At 59.4% G+C, this 12,554-nt stretch overlaps 1 protein-coding gene across 2 annotated transcripts in view; it reads left to right on the top strand.

Annotated features, from left to right (window-relative positions):
- Nucleotides 1-5,845, top strand: part of CPLX1 (complexin 1) — a 40,660-nt gene extending 34,815 nt beyond the window's left edge. The window contains exons 4-6 of one of the 2 annotated variants that reach the window (XM_061145127.1): nucleotides 4,098-4,754; nucleotides 5,163-5,378; nucleotides 5,646-5,845. In XM_061145127.1, coding sequence (XP_061001110.1) covers nucleotides 4,098-4,295 — 198 coding nt within the window. In that variant the 3' untranslated portion in view covers nucleotides 4,296-4,754; nucleotides 5,163-5,378; nucleotides 5,646-5,845. Of the gene's footprint in view, nucleotides 1-4,097; nucleotides 4,755-5,162 lie in introns of both variants that reach the window. The other variant, XM_061145126.1, reaches the window with a different exon arrangement.
- The last annotated feature ends 6,709 nt before the right edge of the window (nucleotides 5,846-12,554 follow it).

The following is a 12,554-nucleotide window of genomic DNA, read 5'->3' as shown; positions in this document are numbered from 1 at the left end:
AAGCCAATCTTCATCTGACACATACTTTTTACTGGTTTACTGTTCACTGTCCATCCCCCGCAGGGAGGGCAGGAACTCTGACTGCACTTGGCCGTTGTATGCCGAGCAAACGAGTGAGTGAGTGAACAAGTGAGTGAACAGGCATTAGTTCCAGGGTCCTTTTCTTGCTCAGGGAACCAAGTGGGATTTACAAGTCACAAAGTGAGTCCCAGTGAAAATGGGGAATGTGTCCCCACCCTAAAGGCAGTTCCATGGGAGGCCAGGGGGCAGGGTGACCCTCATCACCCCCACCCTCAGGACCCCAGCTTTCAGGGCCACCACATGGAAGGCTGCAGCCAGCCCCAAGGTCCCCTAGCCTGGTGCCCTGGGGGTCGCTTGGCCAGTGGTCCTGCTCCCTCAGATGAGCATCGCCCCCATCTGGGACCCCCTTGGGTGGGCTGAGTGCCTTTGCTTCTGAACTGCCTCCACAGACCCCAGGTTGCTCCTGGACCCTGGCAGTCCCCAGACCTACCATGGCTCCATCAGCCACAGCGGCCGGTCTCCCCGCCAGGCCCAGGTCTCCTTCCTGGGCACGTCCTGGGTCTGGTCTCACCCACCCAGGGGGCACGATGGTGTCTGCTGATTTCAGTTGCCGGGGCAGGGGTCCGAGCCGGGCCCCACCCCAAGCAGGGGCTGGGGCTGCAGTTTCCTTACTGGCCCAAGCACAGCTTCTGCAGTCAGAGGATTAGGCGGACTAGGGGGCCAGGGCTTGGTCCTGGGGGTCAGCCTGCAGGGAAGGTGTGGTGTGTTGGGGAGCATACCGACACACGCAACTGAGTCTGACAGGTGGGGGCTGGGCCTTGGGGGTGTGCAGGGGAGACAGGCTGATGGTGAGCACCCCCATTCACAGGTCGGAGGCAGCTCAGGGTCTGATGCACTCTGGATGTTAGAGCCCCCAAGCCCCAGGTCCTCACAGCCTCAGCGCTGGTCTCCAAGAATTTGGTCACCTCCTCCAAGGAGTCTCCAGTTCAACAGAGGGGAGCCTGCCCTGCCCCCAAGACCCCAGAGGTGGACAGCGCGGCCGTGGGAGGTCAGGCTGCCCCGGCCACCCAGGGTGGTGGCCCCTGCTGCCCTCTCTCCCCAGACGTCCTGACAATGAGCTCAGCGCCTGGATCCCCCTACTCACCGACAAAGCCCCCCATCATGTCCCCTGGCCCTGCCTGGTCCCCCATGGCTGCAGAGCCATTCTCTACCCGGCCTTCCAAGGCGACCCCCTCCCGCCCTCCTGCTCCCCACAGGTTGGGACCCCTGACCTTTAGGAGTGGCTCCCCCAATGGCCCTCGCTGGCTCCCAGGCTCCAGACCCACTTCCTGCAGCCCCTTTCTGGTGTCTGGGGTGGGGTGCCCCGTGGTATGCCCCATGCCCCCACCCCCGACCTCACGAGTGGTCAAGGAAGAGGGTGGGGGTCCCTCACACAGGGGCCGAGGGGTCAGGCCAGGTCACGTGCCCCAGCTCCCTGGGGGACCTCATCTGTATTTGGGGCTCCTCGCCTCTGCAGGCTGGTGGGCGGTGCCTACCCCCGCAGCCCCGCGTGTGTAATGACGTCATGACGCATTGCACGTGTCCAGGTCAGGGGAGACTGGCCCACCTGTGTCATCTGGTCCCCGCTTCCTGGTCTGCACCCCCGCCTTCAGGTTTACACCGCACCGCCGGGTTTGGTGTTTCCAGCCACCCACGTTCAGCGACTCTGAGACAGAACCACCCTCCAGCCAGCGCTGGGCTGGCGGGTCCTAGTTGACCCGGCTCCCACGCCCCAGGTTTGTGCTGAGAATAACAGGTTGTGGGCAAATCGCTGACTCTCACTGTTAGGGAGCACCGCTTTGCCCAGGGCGCTGGCAGCCTGGGCTCCCTCCGGGCCTCAGTGGTACCGTCTCAGTGGTTGAGGAGGGTGGAGGGAGGGGGTTGGGATGGGGAGGACTGGGGGAAGAGTTGGGCTTTCAGACAGGTGCTCAGCCAGACCACATCAGAGCCAGGCTCTGGGAGAGACCCCAAAGAGTAAGGTGGCCCTCAGGTTTGCCCAGAGTGGCTTAGGCTCAGAATGGGTTTTAGCCTCAGTGGAGCGACTGGCTCGGGGCCTGGGGTCTCCTTCCTGGACCCTAGAGGGGACAACTGTGACACAGGTCCCTCCCTGACCCCCTGCCTGACCCTACCATGTGTTCCTGCCCGTATGTGTGTGTCCCCTTGCCACCCACCTGTTCCGCCAGCACCACGTGTCGCCCTGAGCATGTGTGTGCACCTCTGCTGAGTGTGTGGGGGGCGTTGGCCACCACGGCCTCCTGGGTCCAGCGCACAGACCTGTGCCCCAGTTGGGAACAGACATCCTGTGGCTGCGGGAACTGCTGGGCTCCGCGCCTCTGGCTGGAGGGAGGCTTTCTCTGGTCTGACCTAATTCCTGGCGGTGTGTCTCTCCACCCTGCACGTCCCTCCCCGAGTCAGAGCACCGCCCTCTGTGGTGACCCAGGAAGAGGGCTGTGCCCCTTGGAGTGGCTGCCATCTGGCTCGCTCGTCGCACTCTGCCCTGGGCCGACCTGGTGTCCATGCTCAGTGTGGAGGCCCTCTTGGTCAGTTGCCCTGAGCCCTCCCCTCTACCCCGGAGACCCTTCCCAAGCTCCTGACTTGTCCAGGGTGCAGAGGGGCCTTCAGACCACTAGGGCCCCTGCTGAGGAAGGTGGCCAGACCCCTTACCCCTCCTTCCTTAGTGCCCAGGGGCCCTACGCTGTCTGGTCACTGTGGCCAGGAGCCCGGATTCCTCCTCTCAGACTCTGCTAAAGAGCCCTTGCCCCCCTGCCTGAAGCCCCCCACAACCTCGAGGGAGGAGATGGGTGCAGAGCAAGCTGGGGAGTGGGACACAGCCACCCCCCTAATCTGGAAGCAGAGCGAAGGGTCTTCTTGGAGGACCAGGGTGCCCCCTCCACTGCCATCAGCACCAGTGGCAGCCCACTGCTTCCTTCAGGAGGAGCTGGTGAGGAGAGATGAGCGGGCCTGGGGACCCTTCCTGGGACCAGCAGCCCTGAGCGGTGTGCTTCCCGGCACGCTCTCTTCGCCAACATCACAGCCTCTGCTTCTGGACATTCCATGTTGTGTAACCCAGGACCTCAGACCTAACCACGGGGCACCCCCTCCCCAGCTCGGGTGGGTCCCGAACTCTGTCCCCAACCCATCAGGCCAGCGTGGCCCCACCTGGTCCCACCAGTCCTAAGGCAGGAAGTCTTCCCCTGGTCTCGTGTCCTCTTGACCACAGGCTTCAGGGCTTTGTTGGTCCAGGACGGCTGCTGAGGGTGCTGGGGGCCTTGGGGTGAGGTGTTAGTCTCCTAGAAATTAATTTTCTTGGTTCTGGAGGCTAGAAGTCCCAAATCAAGATGTTGGCAGGACTGTTCTCCCTCTGAAACCTGTAGGCGAGAATCCTCTTTTGTAGTTTCTGGGGGTTTCTGGCATTGTGTGTGTCCTTGACTGGTGGCAAGGTGGTTCCCAAGCTTTTCTGAAGTTTTCTTTTTCTACTCTGTGTATCCTTTTCTTTTACAAAGAAGCTCTGGATTTAGAGCGCAGGGAGGTCTCCTCTCTATTCTTACCTTAATTACACCTGCAGAGATCCTGTTTCCAAACAAGGTCACATGCTGAGGTTCCAGGTGACATGAATTTGGGGGGACTCCTTTCAATCTGAGGGGAGATTTTGGAAAGGGTTGGGGACAGAGATACACAGGAAACCAGAACTGGGGGTGCGCGGCGGTGCCCAGGGGTGTTGCTGAGGGCACATCTAGGTAGGGTTCTAGGACACCCACCTGAAAGTGACTGCGGGACACGGGGCATGCAGAGTGCCCCTCCTAGGGCTGGGGGCTCTTGGCGGCATCCGAGGATACTTGGCATAAAAGTGTGGCCTCATGTCACCGGACGGAAGATCTGGGCCGCGTGGGGCAGGGCTGACACCCGCGCCCTCGTCCCCGGGAGGCGGGGCCGCAGGAGGGAGGGGCCCGGGCCGGAGGGTGGCCTTACCCCGCCAGGCACCCTCCCGGGCGGGGCAGGGTCGGGGCCCGCGCGCTGACCCTCTGCCCTCCCCGCAGTACGGCATCAAGAAGAAGGAGGAGCGCGAGGCCGAGGCCCAGGCCGCCCTGGAGGCCAACTCGGAGGGCAGCCTGACGAGGCCCAAGAAGGCCATCCCGCCGGGCTGCGGGGACGCGGCGGAGGAGGAGGACGAGAGCATCCTGGACACGGTCATCAAGTACCTGCCCGGGCCGCTGCAGGACATTTTCAAGAAGTAGCGCCAGGGCTGAACAGCAGCCCGCCCCGCGCCCACCCCGGTCCCGCCCTCCGCGAGGCCCCCGAAGAGCCGCCGGGAGCAGAGCGCAGCCCCCCCACGCCGATATAAGCCATAGCCCTAGGTCCATCCGCCCCGTTGCCCCCTCGCGCCTTGGGAGCCTCCGCCCACCTCGCAGCCCACCCGCTCCCAGAACCGCCCCCGCCACCGAGGGGGGCGCGTCCGGCCCCCCACGGCCGCTGCCTTCTGTGCCGGAGACCTGGGGGGGGGGGGGTGGGCGGGGGCAGCCCCTTGCTCTTCCCGCAGGCAGCGGCTGGACTGGACTCGCCCCCAGACCCCGGGAAGCCCTTCTCGCTCCGCCCCTCACCGCCTACCCAGCAGGGCCCACGGCCAGGGCCACCGAAAGGGTCCACGTTGGTGGACGCCTGTCGGGCCCAACTCAGGAGCACAGCCATAGTAGGGGGTGCGGTCGTGAGCCGGGGCGGGGGGTGGGGGGGGGGACGAGCCGCAGGCGCCTGGGGCTCCCCCAGCAGGGTTCGGCCTGTAGGCCCCTCCTAAGCCCCGCCCCCGTTGCTGAATCTGCCTGCCTTGGTGGCCTGGCCGCCACCGCTCTCCATGTGCATCCTTACCCTCTTCATCCACCTGTCTGTCCCCCCGGCCGCGGTCTCTGGAAGGCTGAGCTTCGGGGCTGGTTCTCGCGAAGGGAGGCAAAGCAATACGCTTGGGAGGACCCTCTCTGACCTCTCTCTCCACCCCCAGAGTCCGCGGGCCCAGCGAACCCATCCCCTTCCCTAGCCGGCGCCTCCTGTCCCTCCGAGGCTGCTCGGGGTGGGGATGCCCGCAGCCTCTGAACACCCGCACCTCCACTCAGAACCAGGAGGCGGTCCGGAGCCTGAGGGCCGAGCGCTGCGCGCCGGCCGGAGTGTGTGGCCCCAAAGACCAGCCCCGACCCTCAGCCGCCTCAGCCCTGCAGGCCCTCGAAGGGGCATCCCAGCCGCCAGCCCAGTGGGCTCCCCCAAGCGGCTGTGGGCCTCCCAGCGCTCCCCAGCCCCTTGTTTAATTTGCATCACAATATGTTGAATCTCAGGTAAATGAGGTCTTCTGTCTGGGAGGAGTTTTATCTTGACAGAAAGCTTATCACCTGGGTCCGCAGGGCCCTTTCTGTTCACATAAATTTTCATCCTGTCCAGCGTCGCGGGCCAGGGGCGCGGCCCTCCCCCGCTCCTTAGAGAAGCCATATGACTAGACGGCAATACTGACCCCTGGCGCCCTTTGTCCCCCGCCGTCCACCCTGCGCCTGGACCCCTCCGGGTTCCTTGTCTTTTTTTAATGCCTGTTTCCACACTTTAAAAAGCCAGCTCTGAGCAGACCAGGAGTCGTCTGGTAGAAACCCGCATCCCATCCTCAGCGCGTGGGGCGCCCCAGTGCCGAACCTAGTGTAGACGTGGACGTCCTCTGTCCGTCTGTCCCGACGCCTGCGCCTCCTCCTGCATGTCGGGGCCGCTGCCTGTGTTCTCTCCGGATGGAATCACAGCCAATAAACTCCACAGTGATTTCACGTCTTTGGCCATTGCCTCTGGAGTCCATTCCCTGGGAGGTGAAGGGGGTGGGGTGCTGGAAGTGCTGCCCTGGCAGGAGGGCAGAGCCCGGCCAGCTGCGGTGCTCCCTTTGGGCTCTGTTGCTTGAGCCCATGCCCTGCCAGATGGGAGCACCTTTTTCCTTTCGCTGAGGCCAAGGCAGGGGCTCCTGCCGCTCTGGACGCACACATCCGACCCTTTCTCCCTGAGGTCCTCCTGGCCAGGGTCGTCCCTCAGTGCCCCCCGCCCCTAGTCTCCGGCCCGCAGCACAGGCCCCACCCCAGGCCTCTCCTGCACTGCACACCCTGGGACGCGGGCCCACGTCTTTCCATGCTGGCCACACCTCAGGCCCAGTGAGAGGCCTCTGCGTCCTGTCCGTAGAGGCTGAGGCCTGACGAGGTGCCTGTGGGAACTGCTGGCTCTGTGAGCCTGACCCCGAGATGCCGTGGCCGCTTGTGTCCCCAGAGTGGCCTTGTTTGACATCCACACCTGGGCCTTCTATCCAGGAGGAGGGTGCCTGTGGCCCTCCTCACACTGCTGGGTGATGAGGATGCACGGGCGCCTGCCAGCAAAACCTGCCCAGTCACACTCTCCCCACTCCACCCACCGGCCCCGTCCCCCTCCCCACCCACCCATCCACCCCCACCTGCCCTGTCCTCCTCCCCACCCATCCCCCACCCAGCTGTGCCCAGAATACCGTCCTGGACCCACTGCCCCTTTCCCTCTACCTCAGAACGGGGTCAGAAGCCTTTGTAGCAAGTTCAGGCTTTGGGATATACAAGCCTCCATCCCCAGCATGGCTGGTCTCAGGGGGGCACCCCAAAGTGCCCCCACCATTAGCCTCCATTCCCCCATCTCTACCCTCCTCCCCCACCTCCCCCAACCTGGCCTGGACTCATCTCGGTCCTAAGCAATGATTCAGATGTGCTGGTCACCTGAATTGCCTTCCCTGGCAGCCCTTCCCCAGTGCCTGGTTAGGCAGACCCCTTAATCCTCTCCCTGAGGACTCCTGGGAGAGGCACTTGCTCACTCCAGGTTGCTGAGCCCCTGTGATGTGCAGAGCTCTTCTAGGGCCTGGGGATAGTGGAGGTCCTTCCTCCTGGGACTGATTGTTCCAATGGCAGGAGACAAACGATGAATAACGACATAGGTAGTGATTTCTTTCTAAGGAAATTGAGTAGGATAAGGGGCAGAGAGGATGGTGAGAGTGGCTATTTCACCTCTGAGGAGGTGAGGTGTGCAGACAGACCCCAAGGAAGAAAGGAGGAGCCCTGTGGGACCCAGGCAGGGACAGCAGTGCCAGGGCCCCGAGGCAGGAGCTGGCTGAGCATTTCAGAGTGGCCATGGGGACTCTGGCTGACGGTGGCCTTGCCCCTGGGCTTGCTTTAGGATAACACTGCCTCTTCTGGAGTCCCTTTCCTTTCAGGACATTTAGCTCTGTTTTGACAAAGCAGAGCACCCTTTGATACCTGCCCCCCCAGAGCTGTCCACTCTGCAGGCAGCCAGCCCCGGGCAGTGCTCTGCTTGGATTTGCTGTCTCTCCTCGCAGGCGCCCTGCATCGGAGAGCTGTTTGAGTCACCAGCCACTTGACTATCAAGGCTGTCAGGGCACATTTTTAAAGATCTGGCAATTAAGGACCATTTTGTCTAGTTGTGCTAATCCGCAGCTAGACGATCCTGCTGTCCACAGTCGCAGCCAGCGGGGCTCGGTGAACCCTGGGTCTGGGCCACCTGTCCACTCAATTTGTAATCTGCTGCACTCCTGCCTCAGGCGGTTCCCGTCAGGTCTGAAAGGGGCGGTAGCGTCTGGGGTGAAGGCTGGGTCCTTGGAGCCGGGCTCGCACTTGGCCGAGGGGTGGGGTTGAGGGGTCGAAACGAGGGGCCAGGTTTGGGCAGAACTCTGGGCGGTGGTCGGGATGGGAGCGGGGTAGAGTCAGGCTGGGCCGGGCTGGAGGAGGGATGCGAGACGCCGGACTGCGGGGCCGAGCCGGGAGCGGGACTGGGGATGGGCTCGGGATGCGTCAGTGCCTGGCCAGTGTCGGTCAACATCTGCGCGGTCCGGAGGGTGGAAGGGTCTCAAGGCAGGACCCAGAGCCACTCGAACTGGGTGCGGAGTCCAGGCGCCTAGACCCCGCCCTTCCCCTCTGCCCTCCCCTCCCCGCCCGCCCCTCGGCCTCGCCCCGCCCCTCGGCCTCGCCCCGCCCCTGGCTGTCCTGAGCCAATCAGCGAGTGCCAGATAAGGCCGCTGCGATTGGCTCCGAGAGGGTCACGTGCCAGAAGCCTGGCTAATCGGAGCCCCCGAAACGAGAAAGCCGGAAAGGCGGCCGCGGCAGGTCGGGGCCGATACTTGCGCTCGGCACCCGGGATCGTTCCCTGGGCTGGGCTGAGCCGGAGTGAAGAGCGGAACTTCCGTGTCCCAGGGACCGCCTGTTGGAGGGCGGGCAGCGGGGTCTAGGCGGGGCGGTGACCCAGGGCCCAGGAATTCCGGCGCCGGAGAGACACGCCCGGCCTGGCACGCACAGCTTGTCCAGGGGCCAACGGCAGAGGATCTCCACCCTCGCCCCGGGAGCTGAAGCGGCCCTCGGCGGAGTCATCTCTCCTGCCCACCGGCCCTGCTCCCTAAACTGACCGCCCTCCGCCCAGGTGAGGGTGTAGGGCCCGGTGGTCCCAGGCTGGATAAGCGGAGGTCTGTACCTGTCTGGCTACAGTCCAGAGGGTCACAAAAGAGTCGGATACGACTAAAGCGACTTAGCACGCACGCACGTACCTAAGGACAGAGCCCGTGGGGGAATGACCACAAAATGGTCCCTGCGGCACCGTGGGAGCTGGAGCTGGAGCTGAGGATGGTACTTGGGGGTGCCCGAGCCTCCAGTGGCAGGTGCTGGCCAGTTGGTGGGTCATCACTCTGTCGCCTGATGCTTGGGGAAGAACCAGAGTCCCACGCACCTAGAACCCTTGCTGTCACATCACTTGTCCCGGAGGGTGAAGCCTGGTGGTGTCCTAGAGCCCCCGCTCAGGGCTGATCATCAGCTCCCAGGCCCCACTGGTGCCCAGAGTGACTTCTCAGCCCCAGAGGATGAGGCATGGGAGTTGAAGTTAAGTTTGATTTCTGCAAAATAAACACTGTTTCTTGCATGCTTGAGTGAGTGCATTGAGGTTTATGCTGTGGAGAGGGTAAAGGTCTATGCCAGGAACCCTGGCCTGGCTGGGGAGAGGCCTGGAGGCCAGGATGGGACAGGATGAGACCTTGGCAGAAACCCCTGGCTGCCGCCCTGCCGGGGCTGGGAGAGATCCGTGCACACCTGCCATTCCTTCTCCCTGGCACTCTCCAAAGGGCACAGTGTTAAGATGGCTTCTTGGAAAGACAAATCCTAATGTGTTGTTGACTGGCCTTTGAGCCCAGCCCAAGCACTGATCCTTAATCTGCTTCAGTCTGTGGCTTCTACTGGCAGCTGAGTGGAGCTGCTGCAACAAGAGCTCACCCACAAGGAGGGGCCTGGGCCCTCTGTCCAGGCAGTCAAACCCCTGATCCTCTCAAAGGAGTCCTAGATTCTAGGGTCAGTCAGCCAGAAGTTGGCCTCTATCCACACATATCCACCAGGCCCTGACCATGGCGCCCAAGAAAGGTGGGACACGCCCCATCACACCTCCCCGCCCCTCCTTCAGCCACTCAGGACTGGGGCCATGCCCCGCTGGAACTCCAGGATCAGATAGGAGATTGACACTCCTCACAGGTCTCTCTCCTACAAGGAATTCTCATATCGCAAGTGGCGATAAAGTTCAGTGAGTAAGCACAATTCACCAATCAGGAGGAATTTGCTGGTGGCTGGGACAGCAAATGTACAAGATGAGCCTGGAAATGAAATGCTCCAGGATGATGGGCGTGAGAAAGGGACTTGGCTGCCACTGACTCAGCCCCAAGCCCAGACCAGTGTGAATAAATAAGTTGTGCTGGAGTATAACCGTCGAGTCCACACTGGGGTAGGTGATTTAGCACATAAGTGTGGGGAAGACACAACTCCCGTGCAGATTGGTTCGCACAGGAGGTGGAACAAACTCCCCACTCTTCTGGTGTGGGCTCCACACAGCAACGTTCTGCCAAAGGACACAGAATGGAACACCACATGGGGAAGCCAGACAGACCACCACAGGGGCTCCAGATCCCAGGGGCTCCAGGTCACAACGGGTCATGTTGGTTGCAGGCACCCATGATGTGGTGAGAGAGGAAGCCTACTTCTGGGGTCCTCCTCCCCAGATACACATCCCCAGTCTAACCCTGAAGAAAACATTAGACTGACTGCATTTGAGGGCCAGCCTACAAAACACCTGACCAGCATTCCTCCAAACCGTCAAGGTCGTCAGAAACAAGAAATGTCTGAGGAACTGTCAGCCCAGAGGAGCCTAAGGGGACATGCCAACTAATAAGATGTGATGAGTAGGACTCAGGTGCCTTTCTGGGACAGAGGCTCCCCCCACCCCCCACCATGTCCTCTGCCTGCCTCTTGTCTGTAGAAAAACTTCAGCCTCTGAACCCTTCCCTGAGTTCCAAAGAATACATTTAATTAGAGAAGTGAGAAAATGCAGAAACAAAAATAGTCAAGCAAGACAATGTAATAATAGTTCAGCCATTAAACAAAGTCAAGTATCTTTAGTTCCTTCTCAAGAGCTGTGATACTATTCTGAGCTATGTCCTTGAGCTGTCTTGCTGATACTGAAACCACGCAGACACCAGACCAGTTGGAATCAGAAGATTATGTTGATTTCCAATTATCTTACCACTAAGCAATCAGAAGAGTGTCCACTAAGCAGATCAAGAGCCCAACAACCCTTTTCCCTCACCCTGTCTTCAAAAACCCTTTCCCGAAAAACTTTAGGGAGATGGGGCTTTCTAAGCATCAGTGGCCTTGGACTCCTTGCTTTGTTGTTGTTACGTCTGTCAGTCGTGTCTGACTCTGCAGCCCCATGGACTGCAGCATGCCAAGCTTCCCTGTCCATCACCAACTCCCGGAGTTTACCCAAACTCATGTCCATTGAGTTGCTGATACCATCCAACCATCTCATCCTCTGTCATTCCCTTCTCCTTCTGCCTTCAGTCTCCCAGCATCAGGGTCTTTTCCAATGAATCAGTTCTTTGCATCAGGTAGCCAAAGTACTGGAGTTTCAGCTTCAGCATCAGTCCTTCCAATGAATATTCAGGACTGATTTCCTTTAGGATGGTCTAGCTGGATCTCTTTGCAGTCCAAGGGGCTCTCAAGAGTCTTCTCCAACACCACAGTTCAAAAGCATCAATTCTTCGGCACTCAGCTTTCTTTATAGTCCAACTCACATCCATGGAGAAGGAAATGGCAACCCACTCCAGTATTCTTGCCTGGAGAATCCCAGGGACAGAGGAGCCTGTGCGGCTACACTCCATGGGGTCGCAAAGAGTTGGATGCAACTGAGTGATAACTCACATCCATACATGACTACTGGAAAAACCATAGCCTTCACTAGAAGGAACTTCGTTGGCAAAGTAATGTCTCTGGTTTTTAATATGCTGTCTAGGTTGGTCATAACTTTTCTTCCAAGGAGCAAGCGTCTTTTAATTTCATGGCTGCAGTCACCATCTGCAGTGATTTTGGAGCTGAAAAAAATAGTCTGTCACTGTTTCCATTGTTTCCCCATCTATTTGCCATGAAGTGATGGGACCGGATGCCATGATCTTAGTTTTTTGAATGTTGAATATTAAGCCAACTTTTTCACGCTCCCCTTTCACTTTCATCAAGAGGCTCTTTAGTTCTTTACTTTCTGCCATAAGGGTGGTGTCGTCTGCATATCTGAGGTTATTGATATTTCTCCTGGCAATTTTGATTCCAGCTTGTGCTTTATCCAGCCCAGCGTTTCTCATGATGTACTCTGCATATAAGTTAAATAAGCAGGGTGATAATATACAGCCTTGACGTACTCCTTTCCCAATTTGGAACCAGTCTGTTGTTCCATGTCCAGTTCTAATTGTTGCTTCCTGACCTGCATACAGATTTCTCAAGAGGTAGGTCAGGTGGTCTGGCATCCCCACCTCTTGAAGAATTTTCCACAGTTTGTTGTGATCCACACAGCATTAGTCGTTTCAATGACTATTCTGGATTGATTTCCTTTAGGATTGACTGGTTTGACCTCCTTGCTGTCCAAGGGACTCTGCAAGAGTCTTTTCCAGCACCACAGTTCAAAAGCATCAGTTCTTTGGTGCTCGGCATTGCACTAAGTTCTGCACTTGGCTTCAACACCACCTGGTGTCAGTAAACTGGTTTTACTGTGTGCAGGCGAGTGGACCCAAGTTTAGCTCCGTAACAATATCCTGGATAAGATCCTGGAACAGAAAGACATCAAGGAAAACAGCTAAGGAAATCTGAACACAGAATGGACTTTAGTATCAGACAGTGGAAGATGTTTACAGGTGGGGAGCCTAGGGAACACTGCATTAGCCTCATAATTTTCCTATAAATCTAAATCTGTTCTAAAAGTTTACTTTAAAAAGGTGTAATCCAATTCAGTTAACACTAATCCCAGCCCTTTATTGAAAAGCCCAGGAGAGGGAAGTTCGGGTTCAGCCCAGAGCCAGCTCACATGACCACAGAGCCTCAGCCAGGTGGGCACATGGGCAGCCCCTGGCGCCTTCCCGGCCGAGTCGCCTCTCTTCCCACTGCTGC

The sequence above is a fragment of the Dama dama genome, chromosome 6, assembly GCF_033118175.1.
Source record: "Dama dama isolate Ldn47 chromosome 6, ASM3311817v1, whole genome shotgun sequence".
NCBI lineage: Eukaryota > Metazoa > Chordata > Mammalia > Artiodactyla > Cervidae > Dama > Dama dama.
This window is presented reverse-complemented; position numbering and strand designations above follow the sequence as displayed.